At 45.8% G+C, this 17,404-nt stretch overlaps 1 protein-coding gene across 1 annotated transcript in view; it reads left to right on the top strand.

Annotated features, from left to right (window-relative positions):
- The window catches only part of birc6 (baculoviral IAP repeat containing 6), a 312,870-nt gene that overhangs the window by 124,450 nt on the left and 171,016 nt on the right, over positions 1-17,404 (top strand). The window contains 8 exon segments of the mRNA XM_038814802.1: positions 353-500; positions 3,089-3,222; positions 9,928-10,062; positions 10,482-10,669; positions 11,260-11,577; positions 14,201-14,300; positions 15,469-15,683; positions 16,548-16,756. Coding sequence (XP_038670730.1) covers positions 353-500; positions 3,089-3,222; positions 9,928-10,062; positions 10,482-10,669; positions 11,260-11,577; positions 14,201-14,300; positions 15,469-15,683; positions 16,548-16,756 — 1,447 coding nt within the window.

Raw genomic sequence — 17,404 nt, forward strand, 5'->3', positions numbered from 1 at the left:
TTTTCCTTATTGTATGCAGTCTTGTTTTGGAAAGGGGAAGGAAGGGGAGAAATTGCATTGATGTATGCAAAGTATTCTCAAATTGACCCCTGCCCCTGGAGAATCAGCCTTGTAACTTGAGGAACTCCACTTCTGCAGTCTGCTAATTGGACTGCTTAGTGCAGATTGCAATGAACAGAGGCTGAATATGTATGCCATGGTCAGATTCTCAATGAGTAAATCTACATTTTATGGAATAACATTGAATGTATAGCACAAAAGCAGGCCATTCACTTGAACTGGTCTACTCGTGTTTGCTAAAAAAGTGTGTTTTAGCTTGGGAAGTAATCTTATTTATGTTTGATGCTGACAGGTTCTGTGTTCTGGTACTTTGTACTGCTGAACTATGTTAAGGATGAAGATCTGGCTGGATGCAGTACAGTTTGTGCATCTCTTCTCACTGCCGTTTCCAAACAACTTCAAGACCGGCTCACCCCTCTGGAAGCTTTACTTCAGACCAGGTTAGCCATAAAAATAATACAGCAAAGACAAGTTAACATTAAATGGTAACTAAGTTTACCGACCCAATTCTCAAATTAATTTTTCCACTGAGCAAAAACTGAAATTTTAAGTACGTGAAGTTAATCCAGAAAAAAAATCTTTGGCATGCAGTTAAGTTGGGTAAGGTTGAGATGCAGTCATTAGAAAGAAAGACGGAAACAAATTGAAAGTCTACTCGCCACTTGTCTGGATGAGTTCATCTCTAACAACACTCGAGAAGCCCAACACAATTCAGGACAAAACAACCCCCTTGACCGGCATCCAGTGCACTGTGGCAACAGTGTGCCATATTCAAGATGCACTGTAGCAATTTGCCAAAGGCTCTTTTCAAACCTGTGACCTCTACACCACTTAGAATGACAGGGGCAGTAGACAGATGGGGGACACCATCAACTGCAAGTTCCTTTACAAGATGCACACCGTTATGTCTTGAAACATACCGCTATTCCTTCATTGCCGCTGAGCCAAAATCCTGGAACCAACTCCTCATAGCACTTCTGGTGTACCTACAACAGATAGACTGCAGTGGTTCAAGAAGGCAGCTCACCACAACCACTCAATGGACAATTAAGGATGCATAACGTCTATGAAAGAATTTTTTTTAAAGTTGAGGGAGGAACTGAAAATGGCTTACATAAAATTCTGAAAGTCTTTCATAGCTTTTTAAAATAAATTAGAATGTGTTTAGGGAAACCTGAAGTTGTTCCTGTGCCATATTGTTGGTGTTGTTTCCACCCTGTGTCTCTTTAAGAACTCTTATTTTTCACGTGCTCCTTTGCTTTTATAGTTTAATTAACAGTCGCCATCTACTTATACCTACCCAATATTTCATTGTTAAATGTTTCGATTTGCTAAATATCCATCAGACTAATTGTAGATTCTCATAAAACTAAAATATTGCAGCACTAAAACATCTCCTACTAATCTCTAATTTTTGTGCTCTTATTACAATGTTTAGTTCAGCTTGGGGGTTGGATATTTGTGGCTATAACCTTTCTTTAAAAAACAAAACTCAATTTTATTTATTTTTCTGGTATATGGTGCGACTGCTCAATTGAAAAGGGAACCCAAAAGTAAGGAATAATACAGGTTATAATTTTACAGCTAAAATTTACTCAATTTACTGGTGGGTAAGTGATTTTTATTTTATTTTGTTTGCTAGGACGTTGACATTTTCTCTAGATTTTGTCCTTTCAAGCAGACGGGCGTTGCAGGCTGTAAGTTAGCGGGTTGAAGTAATGGTGATTGCAGGAAGGTAGTGAGATGAATTGGGTATCATAAGTATTGGCGCAATACAATGACGTGCCAATTTCATAGTTTACTTATCCTTGATTATAGACACTCATTCCCATTATTGACTAGATTTATTGGAGATTAAGATACAGTAGATGTCGACTATATGATCTATTTAGCTGTCTCACGCGTTCTCCACGCTGTGTGTACTCAACTTCTGTGTTTCTTTCTCTGTAAAGTGCCTGGCCGGTGTTTGTCATATGGCGAAATGTGGCAAGTGCTTGTAACCTACACAATTCTTGTGCAACCGACTGGGGCACTAACTTGGTTTGCTAATGCAATGCATTGTTGTTGAAAAATTGTACCAAATATTTTGCTATATTATTCATCTAGACAAACGCTACTGATGGCAGACTTGTTCAGCCAGTTTTCTCTTCTTCCAACCTTCTTTTCTTGTAGTAACATTCAGTAGTGCTTTGGTATCTTCCCCCATTCTTCATTTAAGGTTCCATGCACTGTGGGTCACACAAACACAAGAAATAGTAGCAGAAGTAGACCATTGGCCCGTTGAGGTTGTTCTGCCATTCAGTACGGTCATGGCTGATCAGGTCCCTAAACATTGTCAACATGTCATAATAATAATAACTGCTTATTGTCACAAGTAGGCTTCAATGTAGTTACTGTGAAAAGCCCCTAATCACCACATTCCGGCGCCTGCTCGGGGAGGCTGGAACGGGAATTGAACCTGCGCTGCTGGTCTTGTTCTGCATTACAAGCCAGCTGTCTTAGCCCACTGTGCTAAACCAGCCTCATATGGGAGATAAACCCTGTAATTGTGTAACTACCTTTATATGCACACCTGGAAACAGCAGGTACTGGATAGCAGTCAGGAATGGGAACCTGAATGGTTAAAATTCCGTCTCCCCTTTTAGCCTTGTGACACTGAGGCAAATTCTAGTTCTTTACCACTGCTCTGCATAAAATCAGCTAACATAGTACAGAGCAATGAAAGGGAAGAGTTCAAACTCTTCAAAACATGTTTCCAGGTTTTTATATTTACAAATCCAACAAACTATGTTAGTGTTCAGCATTCAGAAGGACATGTGATGTTAGTGGAAGAAAACATGCACTGTTTCACTGATTTTCAAATGTTCACCATAATTTTTAAAGTAGTCTTGATTGTTGGATGCTAGCTTAATTAAATGGACATGAAAGTACTATGGAATTTTTTTAGTCATTGATCTTTTAAGTGTTTTCAGTTTCATTTTTCTCCCTCTTGTTTATATTTGATACTTATACTGTTTTGAATTTTCAGATACGGTTTGTACAGCTCACCGTTTGACCCAGTTCTGTTCGATTTAGAAATGGGTGGTTCATCCTGCAAAAATGCCTATAATAGTAGCACATGTGTGCAGTCTGATGAAATAGATCTTTCCGATGTGTTATCAGGTAAGAGTGCAGATGATGTAGTCTATTGAAGCCATTAAATGCTACTTTGATTCCAATGGAAATGTTTTTCCTACACCCTGGTGATTAGTCAATACCCCAAACATCATAGAGCTTTAATGTGGAATGCTGAAGTTCAGTTGAATTTGATGATTTGCTCAATGCACTGTTCAGGGAAGTTCACAATAGCTGCTGTTCCAGAAACATCTTGTTGGCTGGCATGTAGAGAGAAGTATTGATGTACTCTAACGCTCCATTTGACCATACTCTTCCCTCAACCTATTTGGCTGCTGGGATCGAAACAGAATGCAAACTTTGGTTTATTAGATTAAGATTTGGGACAGCATGGTGGCATACTGCTTAGCACTGCTGCTTCACTGCACCGAAGACCTGGGTTTGATCCCGGCCCCGGGTCACTGTCTGTGTGGAGTTTGCACATTCTCCACATGTCTGCATGGGTCTCATTCCCAAAACCCAAAAAGATGTGCAGGATAGGTGGATTGTCCATGCTAAATGCCCCCTTAATTGGGGGAAAAAAAGAATTTGGTACTCAAAATTAAAAAAAAAAATGATTAGATTAAGATTCCAAATGTATGAAATTGAGAGGAAATTAAAGATCAGCTGGAACATCAAGGTTGTTCCATGCTATGATGATATCCCTCCTCCTTTATGCAGAGGACCAAAAAAAATTAGATTGTGCTGTCTGTTGGCTTGATCAATTAAATTTTATGTCCTAGTGTGTTGTGCTGACATCTTTATATTACACCACTGTTGCTTTTCTGATTCAGCACTGTGAGGTGGCACTAGCATTGAAGGCAACCTTTTCTACAAGAGTAGTTGCTCAGCTGCTGTTGCAGGAACATCAGTGGAATGTATACCAATTTATCTGTGATGCAGGTATGCTTGGTTTTAGAGATCAGCAATGGAGCTTTTGCATTATTGGACTATGTCCCAATACAATAGCTCTGTGGAAATTGTGCAGGAAGTTTGAACTTCTTTTTTTTTTTAAATACTTTTTATTGAAGAAATTTTTCAGAGTACAAACATTTTAACCCCCCCTACATTTGAATTATATCAAAACAAAGATCTTGTCGTTTCTGGCAGTGTCCTCGGGCAGGCCTTGCCCGTGACACCACCGATACCGTGTTTCCTTCGTTGTTATCCCCCCTCCCCCCCCCCCCCCCCTCCCCTCCCCTCCCTCCCCTCCCCCCCCCTCCCTCCCCTCCCCCCCACCCTCCCCTCCCCCCCCCCCCCCTCCCTCCCACCCCCCCCTTCCGTTCCCGGGTTGCTGCTGTCACGACCCCAGTTTCTATCTCTGATCTAAGAGGTCCAGGAAGGGTTGCCATCGCCTGAAAAACCCCTGCACCGACCCTCTCAGGGCGAATTTGATTCTTTCCAATTGGATAAAGTTTGCCATGTCGTTTAACCAGGTGTTAACACTTGGAGGCCTTGCGTCCCTCCACTGAATCAAGATCCTCCTCCGAGCCACCAAGGACGCAAAGGCTAATATTCCAGCCTCCCTCGCCTCCTGTACCCCCGGCTCCACCCCAACCCCGAAGATCGCAAGTCCCCATCCTGGCTTGACCCTGGACCCCACCACTCTCGACACCGTCCCTGCCACCCCCTTCCAGAACTCCTCCAGTGCCGGACATGCCCAAAACATGTGTGCATGATTCGCAGGGCTTCCCGAACATCTGACACACCTGTCTTCACCCCCGAAAAACCGACTCATCCTTGTCCCCGTCATGTGGGCTCTATGCAGTACCTTAAATTGAATAAGACTCAGTCTCGCACATGACGACGACGAGTTGACCCTCTCTAGGGCGTCTGCCCATGTCCCATCCTCTATCTGTTCCCCCAGCTCTACCTCCCACTTGTCTTTCAGCTCCACTACTGGTACCTCCTCCACCTCCTGCATAATCTTATAGATGTCCGAGATCTTCCCCTCCCCGACCCAGACCCCTGATAGCACCCTATCACTCGCCCCCCTGTCGGGAAGCACGGGAAACCCCTCTACCTGTCGTCTGGCAAATGCCTTCACTTGGAGGTACCTGAACGTGTTCCCCGGGGGGAGCCCGAATTTCTCCTCCAGCTCTCCCAAGCTCGCAAACCTCCCCTCTATAAACAAGTCCTTCAGTTGCCTAATGCCCACCCTCTGCCAGCTCAGAAATCCCCCTCCTGTATTTCCCGGTGCAAATCTGTGGTTCCCTCTCAGTGGTGCCCTTATCAAACCCCCCACTTCCCCCCTGTGTCGCCTCCACTGCCCCCAGATCTTGAGGGTGGCCGCCACCACCGGGCTCGTGGTATACCTCGCGGGAGGGAGCGGCCATGGTGCCGTTACCAGTGCCCCTAAGCTTATGTTGCCACAGGACGCCCTCTCCATACGCTTCCAAGCTGCCCCCTCCCCTTCCATCATCCACTTTCGTACCATCGATGCATTTGCCACCCAGTAATATCCTGAAAGATTGGGTAACGCCAGCCCTCCACTATCCCTACTCCGCTCCAAAAAGACCCTTCTAACTCTAGGGGTGCCATGTGCCCACACGTACCCCATGATACTACTCGTTACCTTCTTGAAAAAGGCCCTAGGGAGGAAGATGGGCAGACACTGGAACAAAAACAAGAACCTCGGGAGGACCGTCATTTTAACTGACTGCACCCTCCCTGCCAGCGACAGCGGCACCATGTCCCACCTCTTAAACTCCTCCTCCATCTGTTCCACCAGCCTAGAAAAGTTCAGCTTGTGGAGGGTCCCCCAGTTCTTTGCCACCTGCACCCCCAAGTACCTGAAACTTTTTACTGCTCTTTTGAAGGGGAGCCTCCCAATTCCCTCCCCCTGGTCTCCCGAGTGTATTACAAAGACCTCACTTTTCCCCAGATTTAATTTATATCCCGAAAAGTCCCCGAACTCCGCTAGTATTTCCATAACCTCCGGCATTCCCCCCTCCGGGTCTGCCACATACAGCAACAGGTCATCCGCATAGAGCGAGACCCGATGCTCCTCCCCTCCCCTTGTCAGTCCCCTCCACCCCCCTGAACCCCTCAGTGCCATTGCTAACGGTTCAATCGCTAATGCAAAGAGTAAGGGGGATAGGGGACATCCCTGCCTAGTACCTTGATGGAGCCCAAAATATTCTGACCTCCTCCCGTTTGTTACCACACTCGCCATCGGGGCCGAATAGAGCAGCTTTACCCACTTGATAAATCCCTCCCCAAACCCAAACCTTTCCAACGTCTCCCACAAGTATTCCCACTCCACCCTATCGAATGCCTTCTCCGCGTCTAGCGCTACCACTATCTCCGCCTCCCCCTCCACTGCCGGCATCATGATCACGTTTAACAATCTCCGGACATTTGTGTTAAGTTGGCGTCCCTTCACGAACCCCGTCTGGTCTTCATGGATTACCCCTGGCACACAATCCTCTATCCTGGTTGCCAGGACCTTTGCTAACAGCTTGGCATCTACATTTAAGAGGGAGATAGGCCTGTAGGACCCGCACTGGACCGGGTCCTTGTCCCGCTTCAAAATCAAGGAGATCAGGGCCTGCGACATTGTTGGGGGCAAAACCCCCCCCTCGCGCGCCTCATTAAAGGCTCTCACCAGCACTGGGCCCACCAAGTCCACAAATTTCCTGTAAAACTCCACCGGGAACCCATCCGGCCCCGGCGCCTTCCCCGCCTGCATCTGGCCTATCCCTTTAATTAGCTCCTGCAGCTCTATCGGCGCCCCCAACCCTTCTACCAGCTCCTCCTGTACCTTTGGGAACCTCAATTTGTCGAGAAAGTTCTCCATTCCCCCTCTCCTCTTCGGCGGTTCAGACCTATACAATTCCCTGTAGAAGTCCCTGAAGACCCTATTCACCTCTTGCCCTTTCTGCACTACGTCCCCACCCCTCTCTCTCACTCCCCCAATCTTTCTGGCTGCATCTCGCTTACGAAGCTGGTGTGCCAGCATCCTGCTCGCCTTTTCCCCGTACTCATACGCCGCACCCTGCGCCCTTCTCCACTGCGTCTCCGCCTTCCTAGTGGTCAGTAGGTCGAACCTGGCCTGTAAACTGCGCCGCTCCCTCAATAGCCCCTCCTCTGGTGCCGCCGCATATTTCCTATCTACTTCTAGGAGCTCCCCCACCAGCCTCTCCCTTTCCTGCCTCTCCTTCCTCTCTCTGTGTGCCCTTATGGAGATCAGCTCTCCTCTAATCACTGCTTTCAGGGCCTCCCAGACCGTCCCCACCTGCACCTCACCCGTGTCGTTCGTACCCAGATAGTTCTCAATGCCCGTTCTAACCCTTCTGCACACATCTTCGTCCGCCAACAGCCCCACATCCAGGCGCCACAACGGGCGCTGATCCCGCGCCTCCCCCAATTCCACGTCCACCCAATGTGGTGCATGGTCCGATATCGCAATGGCCGAGTACTCCGTGTCCTGCACTCTCGGTATCAGCCCCCTGTTCAATACGAAAAAGTCTATCCTGGAGTACACTCTGTGGACGTGGGAGAAAAAAGAATACTCCCTCGCCCTAGGCCTACCAAATCTCCATGGGTCTACCCCTCCCATCTGTTCCATAAACCCCCTTAACACCTCTGCCGCTGCCGGCCTCCTATTCGTCCTGGAACTCGATCTATCCAGCCCAGGGTCCAACACCGTATTAAAGTCCCCTCCCATGATCAGGCCCCCTGCCTCCAGTCCCGGGATGAGGCCCAGCAGGCGCCTCATAATGCCCGCGTCGTCCCAATTCGGGGCATACACATTCACCAGCACCACATTCTCTCCCTGCAACCTACCCCTCACCATCACATACCTGCCCTCCTTGTCTGCCACCACTTCTGCCGCCACGAACGACACCCTCTTTCCCACCAGAATCGCCACCCCCCGGTTCTTGACATCCAAGCCTGAGTGGAACACCTGTCCCACCCACCCCCTTCTCAGGCGGACCTGATCTGCTACCCTCAAGTGAGTCTCCTGCAACATCGCTACATCAGCCTTCAGTCCCTTCAGGTGCGAGAAGACCCTTGATCTTTTAACCGGCCCATTCAGCCCCCTTACATTCCATGTAATCAATCGGATCGCTGGGCGACCCGTCCCTGCTCCCTGTCGATTAGCCATGTTCTGTCCCTTGCTCGCCCCGGGTCATCCCTCCCTTTCTGACCCGTTTCCCATAGCGATGCCCCCCCCCCCCCCCAGCTCTCCCCTTCTCGTCCCTGGTCTTTCCAGCAGCAACCCGGTATCTCCCCCTAACCTGTAGATTCTCTCTGCTTCTCCCTACAAGGTTTCCTGCGCTGAATACGTTATTTTAATAATTACCTTTATTAGTGTGACAAGTAGGCTTACATTAACACTGCAATGAAGTTACTGTGAAAATCCCCTCGTTGCCACACTCCGACGCCTGTTCGGGTACTTGGGTGGAGAATTCAGAATGTCCAATTCACCTAGCAAGCACGTCTTTTGGGACTTGTGGGTGGAAACTGGAGCACCCGGAGGAAACCCACGCAGACACGAGAAGAACGTGCTGGCTCTGCACAGACAGTGACCCAATCTGGGAATTGAACCCGGGTCCCTGGTGTTGTGAAGCAACAGTGCTAACCAGTGTCCTAGTTTTGCAGGATCTTCAATCAGAAGATTACCCAGAAAAATAATAGGAAGGTAAATGGGCAGCTTTTTGTCAGATCAGGGTCAGAAAATGGGCTTCTGACCTTAAATCGGAAGATTTGGACCTATGGATCTCTCTCTCTCTCTCTCTCTCTCTCTCTCCCTCTCCTCTCTCCCCTCCTCCCCCCTCCCCCCTCCCTCCCTCTCTCTCTCTCTCTCCCTCTCTCTCTCTCTCTCTCTCCCCCCCTCTCTCTCTATGTGCATTCACGTTGAAGTTGCAGTGGTGTGAGTGATGGAGCTGATATTATCAAAACCTGGCTTGCAGTATAAACAAGGGGATCAGAGGTTATGGGGCGAAGGCAGGCGTATGGGAATGAGAAAAATATCAGCCATGATTGAATGGCGGAACAGATTCGATGGGCCGAGTGGCCTAATTGCGCTCTTGTGTCTTATGGTCTTGAGGCAGATTTCATAGCAGCACCTCCAGTATATTACAACACTGCTTCAAGTTATAATTTTGTAATATGGAGAGATACGAGCGCCCATAATTTGTGTTGTCATTAGTTGCTCATTTGTATTCAATGATAAGCATTGTGCGTGCACAGCGCCATGCACCTAGCAATACTTATGGAGAAAATTGTGTGGACAGAAAATATTAATTGTGCCATTTTAAATGTTCAAATTAAACTAACTGGATCTAGGTTCTTAATGCTTTTAAAGTTTGCTGAAGGAGCACTGCAAAGTTCTGGCATGGTCAGACAGCCATGTGTTGATTCAAGTATCCCTTTCAAAACATTACCATTTTAGAATTTGAACTTGCATTATGGAGGTAAAGATTTCAGTAGTTTTGATCACTACCTGCAAATATTTGGTTAAAGACTGTGGCAGGTAGTTTTCTTTATCAAAGATATAGCTGTAATTTTAGATGGATAAAACCTCCTTGTCAAATTCGATATTTCGTTCTAACTGTAAAATGTTTCTATCTGATGTTGCTCCTTTCACCCCCACTGCCCGATTATTTTATTTTTTTCCTGCCCCTCTTCTCCACTTGTTTGTTCTTCACTGTGCTGTAAGTGCACTAAAGGTGAGGGAGTTAAATGTAAATATGTTTCCCTCTGCAGGGAATGGGAAAATGAGCAGTTGTGCTGCAGCAGAGGGAAGTTTTACAGCTCTGACTGGCCTCCTGGAAGTGGAACCTCTGCACTTCAGCTGCATTTCAACAAGTGACGGCACAAGAGTGGAGCGAGATGATGCAAGTAAGTTGAGAAATGCCAAATGCTGGCGAGAGAATGGCCATTTATGCAGTACCTGGATACTTACTTTAGCAAACCAGTTGCCCTGGATAAGCCTCGCCATTCTCCAAAAGGGTGGCCGAACGGAACATGAAGTTAACTTGTTACATTCCCATGTGCCAGTAAAATATCCCAGAATGTGTGTAGATGTAAATGGGTTCTGTTGGGATAAACAGCCATGAAATTGACAGAATTGAAGTGCTTTGTTTTCAATGGCTGAGAATGTGCACAGTGGGCCACGGTATATGTATCCCTCGTGGGCATTTGAGCAGATGCATGAAACAATATGAATACCTAGCACTTTTAAAATATGAAATCTAACTTGCATGTGAAAGATTGAATTTTATTTTAACTGTGATTGTTTCTTCTTTCCTCCTGTCTAGTGACTGGCTTTGGACTTACAACAGCAGTGGGTGGGCTTACAACTGGTACAGTAGGAGAAGCCTCAACAGCACTGAGTTCAGCAGCTCAAGTTGCCCTTCAGTCCCTCTCCCATGCTATGGCCTCAGCAGAGCAGCAGCTACAGGTTCTGCAGGAGAAACAACAGCAGTTGCTAAAACTTCAGCAGCAGGTGAGCAGGGAGGTTTTCATTCTACTTGTCGATTACGGAAACCCTAACTAAAATTTGGTGGCCCTGATTTTACCTGGTGCTCTTTATGGGTTTAAACATGTTACTGACAACTTTTAAAATAAATAAATAAATTTGAAGTACCCAATTACTTTTTTCCATTTAAAGGGCAATTTAATGTGGTCAATCCACCCACCCTGCACACCTTTGGGTTGTGGGGGTGAGACCCACGCAGACATGGGGAGAATATGCAAACTTCACACGGACAGTGCGCCATGAGGCAACAGTGCTAACCACTGTGCCATCGTGCCGCCCATTAGTTACTGTCAACCTGAAATGCAAATAGTAATAGGTCTAGCACCATTTTGATGCACAGCTGAAATGTGAGCATGTAGGTTTGCATGACTGTTGGTCATGGGAAAACCTAGTGTTAGGATGGATAATAATAGCAGGGATAGTTGTTTTTTTACAAACTCAGATCCTGAACACCAAATCGAGTTTTTCTGTGTTTTTTTTCCTAACTTATAATTGGCAATCACGTGAGCTGCAATAAGGTAGTTTAATGGACCACTCTTTTTTTTTAAATGTAACAGAAAGCCAAGCTGGAAGCCAAGTTGCATCAGACTACGGCAGCGGCAGTAGCAGCGGCAGCACCTGGAGTCGGACCTATTCACAACTCGGTGGCTTCTAGTGCATCCACAGCACCCGGTTTTTTCATACATCCTGCCGATGTGATTCCTCCCACTCCTAAAACAACGCCACTGTTCATGACTCCGCCATTAACGCCACCAAACGAGGCAGTCTCTGCAGCAATCAGCGCAGAGTTAGCACAGCTCTTTCCTGGCTCAGTTATTGATCCTCATCCTGTCACTGTGGCCATTCATTCAAAAAATACCAGCAAGTCCAAAACGGTATGTTTGGTTTTAAAAAAAATTGCTGTGCCTATTTAAATATAAGTGGGCGTTTAAAATCCGTTTTAAATCAATTGCATATAGTTGCAATTACCATTTAAAAAAAAAAAGAAAACCTGCCCTTTGCAGTCAGTTAAATTAGCTCAGTAAGCAAGATTCAGACATGGATTTTTACAAGGCATTCCAAGATGTTTTGCCACAAACATTGGTGTGTGGAAATGTAGTAGCAGAGGTAGAAATTTGTTTGATTGGAAACGGGTGATTAGTGTTAGCAGGTGTTACTTCCGTTGGAGAACAATAGCTAGTGGTGTATTCCTGTGGGCAGTGCTGGGCCCACATTGTGTATTTTAATTTATTTAAATTTGTATTTGGATGTACGAAGAATAATATGGAAATTTGCTGACAGATTTAGGGTATGGACCTCTCAACCAGGGAGAATAGGACCAAATTCTTATTTTTCTAATTAAGGGGCAATTTAGTGTGACCAATTCACTTACCCTGCACATTTTATTGGGCTGTGGGGTGAGACCCACGCAGACACGGGAAGAATATGCAAACTCCACACAGAGAGTGACCTAGGTCCTCGGTGCCGTGAGGCAGCAGTGCAAACCACTGCACCACCGTGCCGCCCAGAATAGGACCTTCTTATTCACTTTGTCTAGATGCCGTATAATTTTATACGTTTCCATAGGCCTCCCTTCAGCCTCCTCTGTTTCAAAGTAAAAAAACCCAGAGTCTATCCAATCTTTCCTCATAAACGAAATTTTGCAGTTCAGTCAATACCCTCGTAAATTACCTCTGTACTCTGTCGTGAAATCACATCTTTCCATAGTGTGGTGACCAGAACTGCACGTAGTACTCCAGCTGTTCCTTAGGAATATGAACTCAATGGAAAGATATTGTATGGTGTGGATGAGCAGAGACATTTGGGAGTTTACAATTATTTGTTCATTCATTCACTCATTCATGTGTGCTCTGCCCAATGGCAGGTTCTTGACTTTGTCTCCTGATGCGTCATCCTGAGTTGTTTCCGTGGCAGGTTTTGTCCGTGGTGGTTTGCCATTGCCTTGCACAGGGCGAGGAAGCTGATCCCAAGATTATTTCAGTCGAAAGGGAATTGAACCCCCTCTTGGCGTTATTCTGAACAACATGCTAAAAATCTAGCAGTCCCCTTTTTAAAATACATAAGGGGCGGGATTCTCCATTGGCTGACCCTGAAATCCATTGGCTGACCCCAAAATCGCGAAATGCGAATGAGTGAAGAATAGGTTCTGACTCTAAAATCGTGGCGGCCACTGATTGATGGCAAATCACTGTTCTCTGTCACCTTGGCAGCGGCGTCAATGTGGTCTGGAACACACGTACAGTAGGCACTGTTTGCATAACATTAGCGGGCCTAACCCGGTATTCTCCAGGGCCTCCTGGATGCTCCGCCTCCGATGGGCCAAGTTCCCGACGGCACGGTTCAAAGAACAAAAGAACTTGTGCTGTTAAAAATCGTGAAACCATCGTGGTGGCTGCTGAGTGAGAGAGAGGGGATATGGAAAGTGTTCAACATCGCCATAGTTTTCTGACAGTTGTGCCACTGGCCGGGGGGCTTCTGACAGAGCCGGGGGGAGTAGCGGGGTGGTGGCCAGGAAGTGGGTTGTGGGGTGGGGGTGGCCGGGCACGGAACGCCATTGCCGCAACCGGAAGGCAGCCATGCAGCTGCGCACACCGCTGACAGCCCATTCTGAACTTTAGGCCATGTAGGCCCCCCCTACCAAGGTGCCACCTGGCCCCGGCCGGCCCATCAGCTGTATCGTGCTACAGCACAACCAGTGCCACCTTATTGACTGGGATGAGTGTGTGGGGCTTGTAAATGTGTATAAATGACTGCAGTTTGTCAGCCTCCCGAGTGTCAATCACGGGCCTGGTGAATCCCATACCGTTTTTCATTGGAATCGATTGCGTTCCACATGGTGTCAGTGCTAGCCCCTATACAGTTGCTGAATCAATCCAGGTTCTGCACCATTTTTACTGTCGTGAAAGTCCACGAATTCTGCGTTGGCGTCAACACTTAGTCTCAGAAATGGAGAATCCCGCCCAAGGGGTTTAAGTGCATAATTTAGTGAAGTAGGTATGTCAGTTGAAAAGGTCAACCGTATTTTGGGTGTTGTAAGTAGGGGCTGCAATACATGAGTAAAGAGATGATCAACTTACACTAACTTTGGCAATTTACACTAACTCTGGCCTGTGTTATATATTATATATAATGTTGGGGTTCTGTATTCTAGAACTTTTTGTTGCAGTGTGATATGATCTTGAGCAGCACTAAAATGCTATTTGGCTGTGATGTTTATGTGTCACCTTGCAATCTATAAACAAAAGGTTAATAATTTGTGAATTGTAATTTGCTGAATGATGCATGTTGTGCAGTGTGTTTTGTTTCCTTGTATTGTTTGCACAATATATGGAATGAAACCACTCAATGGGCAGGCATGAAGCCCACTGCCAGAAATATGTTTGGGATTGCATGTTGACTTCACAAGTAAACCACAGGTCATTGTGCCAGTTTTAATCATGCAACACTTTATTTAATTATCAATTTTTAGATGTTAACTACAAATTTTTTTTTTTGCAGAGTCCTCTGGGGACTGGTCTAGCACTAGCAATTTCTCATGCTTCTCACCTACTTCAGCCTCCACCGCATCAATCTATCATTATTGAACGAATGCACTCAGGTAGATAAACATTTTGCAGACTGCAATATTTCAGAGCTGTATAAAGTATTTTTCTTGTCAGTTTTCTTCCTTCCTCCCTTGAAAACATTGACTCCTGCATTTTCACCCCAAATTTTGGGTTTTGTGTCACATCAACCAAATGGTCATTTTTCAATTGAGAGCAGATAATGGAGGCAGACTATTTAATTGTGAAACACCTCACAGCTGAGCGTGTTGGCAGCTTTACTTGATGCCAGGATTCAAGGCTGGCTGTCAACATATGTGAAATCTGACCCATTATTGTATGCCACCCCCCCACCTCCCTAGCTAGGGGTACGGAGGTTGACTGTTGTGCTCTGATAGCAGAGCATATTGTTTTGTGTAACAAACGTATTTGCTGCCATTCCCAGTTGAACTACTGTGCCCAGCTATAACTTTTAAAGTATGCCCTTTTTTTGGGTTCTGGGGCATTTTAATGAAAGGGAGAAGATTTGGAGAAAGGGAGGGTTTGGAGAAAGGGAGGGACAGGAAGAGAAATAATTTTAATAACAGTTCAGTTTTATTAGATACTGTTCTATGCACTCCCAGGATGGTTCTGCTTGCTACAAAACCTTGATACACATTGAATAAAATATACATTTCTGTATTGCTCATATTGATATTTAAATTTTCTCATACTGCATATTTATTGTCTAGAATCCCTACAGTGCAGAAGGAGGCCACTCGGCCCATCAACTCTTCTCTGACCCCCTGGGAGCACTCCACCCAAGCTCATTTCCCCCACCCGAACCCATTAACATTCTTAATCTAACCTACACATCTTTTTGGACACTACGGGGCAATTTAGCATGGGCAGTCCACCTAACCTGCACACCTTTGGACTGTGGGAGGAAACCCACACCGATATGGGGAGAAAATGCAAACTCCACACAGACAGTGACCCAAGGCTGGAATTGAACCTGGGTCCCTGGTGCTGTGAGACAGCAGTGCGAACTGCTGGGCCACTGTCCTATGTTTTTTCATGCATGGAACGATCTGATGGACTGTACGCAGAACAATAGTTTTCACTATATCTTGGTATACGTGACAATAAATCTAAATCATTGGTATGGTGTTCGTGTAAGCATTTTGCAAAAGAAAATCCTGTCCTGTTTGACAATTTAAATTGGATTTTGTTTTTCCAATTTAGGGGCACGAAGGTTTGTGACACTGGACTTTGGTCGACCAATACTCTTGACAGATATATTGATCCCAACCTGTGCAGACTTGGCATCTTTATCAATTGATATTTGGACTCTGGGAGAAGAAGTGGATGGAAGACGTTTAGTGGTGGCCACAGATATTAGTACACACTCATTAATTCTTCATGATTTGCTGCCTCCACCTGTTTGCAGGTTCATGAAGGTATGCAGCTTGTTAAACTACATGGAACAACAACAATTTTAGCTTGTACAGTACCTTTTAAAGCCAGACTAACACCTCCAGGTGCCTCAGGAAAGTATGCTCTGACAAAAGTCGGCTCAGCGCCAAAGGGTAACTAATAGCCCAGTCAGAAGTGGGGTTTGGGAAGGATCTTAAAGAAGGAAAATAGGTTGAAGAAGAGAAATTTAAGAGCTTGGATAAGGACGGCACAGCTATCGATGGAAGAGGAAAGGTGTTTCAGCATGCATGTGACCAGAATTCTTGGAGAGGGTTGAAGGTGGTTATTGAAATGGGATGTGGTAAGACCATGAAGGGATTTGAAGACTTGAGAATTCAAATTTAAGTTGTGGAACCGGAAGCCAATATTACTTAAAAAGCACAAAAATGATGACTGTAGGGAACTTGGTATGGGATAGGACATGGGTAGCAGAGATGAGCCGAAGTGTATGAAGGATGGAGGACAGGAAGTGGTTGAAGAGAACATTGCAGAAATTGAAGGGAGGTCACAGAGATATGGATGAGCAAATGGACTGAATAAGGGATGGAGAGCTGCCATGATATGGAGGTGGGATGTAGATGGTTTTTAAGCGGTTTTGTCAGAAACTCGGCTCAGAGTGACATAGGGCATCGAAGTTCAGAACAGTCTGATGCAATCTGAGAAAATGTCTGGGGAATGCAACGGTGTCAAGGTTACGGTGAGTGTGGTGGGCCCAAAGATAACTTTAGAATCAATGAGAGGGCAATTGCTTGATGTTTTGAATGTTTCCTGTAAAACAGAATCTATAAACAAGCTTAAGATACCTCATCAATTTTATTTTAAACCAAATCCTCCCATTTGCTTTGCAGATCACAGTGATTGGGCGTTATGGTAGCACAAATGCAAGAGCTAAAATACCACTGGGACTGTATTATGGGCACACCTACATCTTACCATGGGAAAGTGAGATCAAGTTAATACATGATCCCCTAAAAGGTGAAAGTGATTCTGCAAGCCAGCCAGAAATGGAACAGCAATTAACAATGATGGTAGCTCTTCAAGAAGATATACAGTGCCGGTTAGTTAATCATTTTGAAAGGTGCAGATATAGTCTGGTCTTTTACTTCCATTACCCAGCTCTTGAAAATGACGCGCTGGGGGAAAATGACGCACTGTGGGGGGGGGGGGGGGGGGGGGGGGGGATGTACATCTACTTGCAATGGTTGCCCTATGGTGATTCTTGATGGGTAACTTTTGATGATTTAATGGTGGGTTAGTGGAGTATTAAAGTTATGTCTGTTGTCATTGTAAAATGTATTCATTAATTGATTTGGCTAGAACAAGAGCAAAAAAAGTACAGCACTGGAACAGGTCCTTCAGCCCTCCAAGCCTGTAGTGACCACGAAGCCCTAACTTTAAAAAAAAACCATCTGCCTTTATTTGGTCCGTATCTCTCTCTTTCCTCCCTACTCACGTACCCATCCAGATTCCTCCAAAATGTTGCTAATGTGTCTGCTTCCAACACATCCTCTGGCAGTGCGTTCCAGTCACACCACTCTCTGCATGAAAAACACACCCCGCACATCTCCCTTAAACTTTCTCCCCTCTCGCCTTGAACACGTGCCCCCTTATAATTGACACTTCCACCCTTGGAAAAAGCCTCTGACTATCCACCCTGTCTATGCCTCATAATTTTGTAGACCGTTCCCCTCAGCCTCCCCCTTTC

The sequence above is a fragment of the Scyliorhinus canicula genome, chromosome 1, assembly GCF_902713615.1.
Source record: "Scyliorhinus canicula chromosome 1, sScyCan1.1, whole genome shotgun sequence".
In the NCBI taxonomy this organism is placed as follows: domain Eukaryota; kingdom Metazoa; phylum Chordata; class Chondrichthyes; order Carcharhiniformes; family Scyliorhinidae; genus Scyliorhinus; species Scyliorhinus canicula.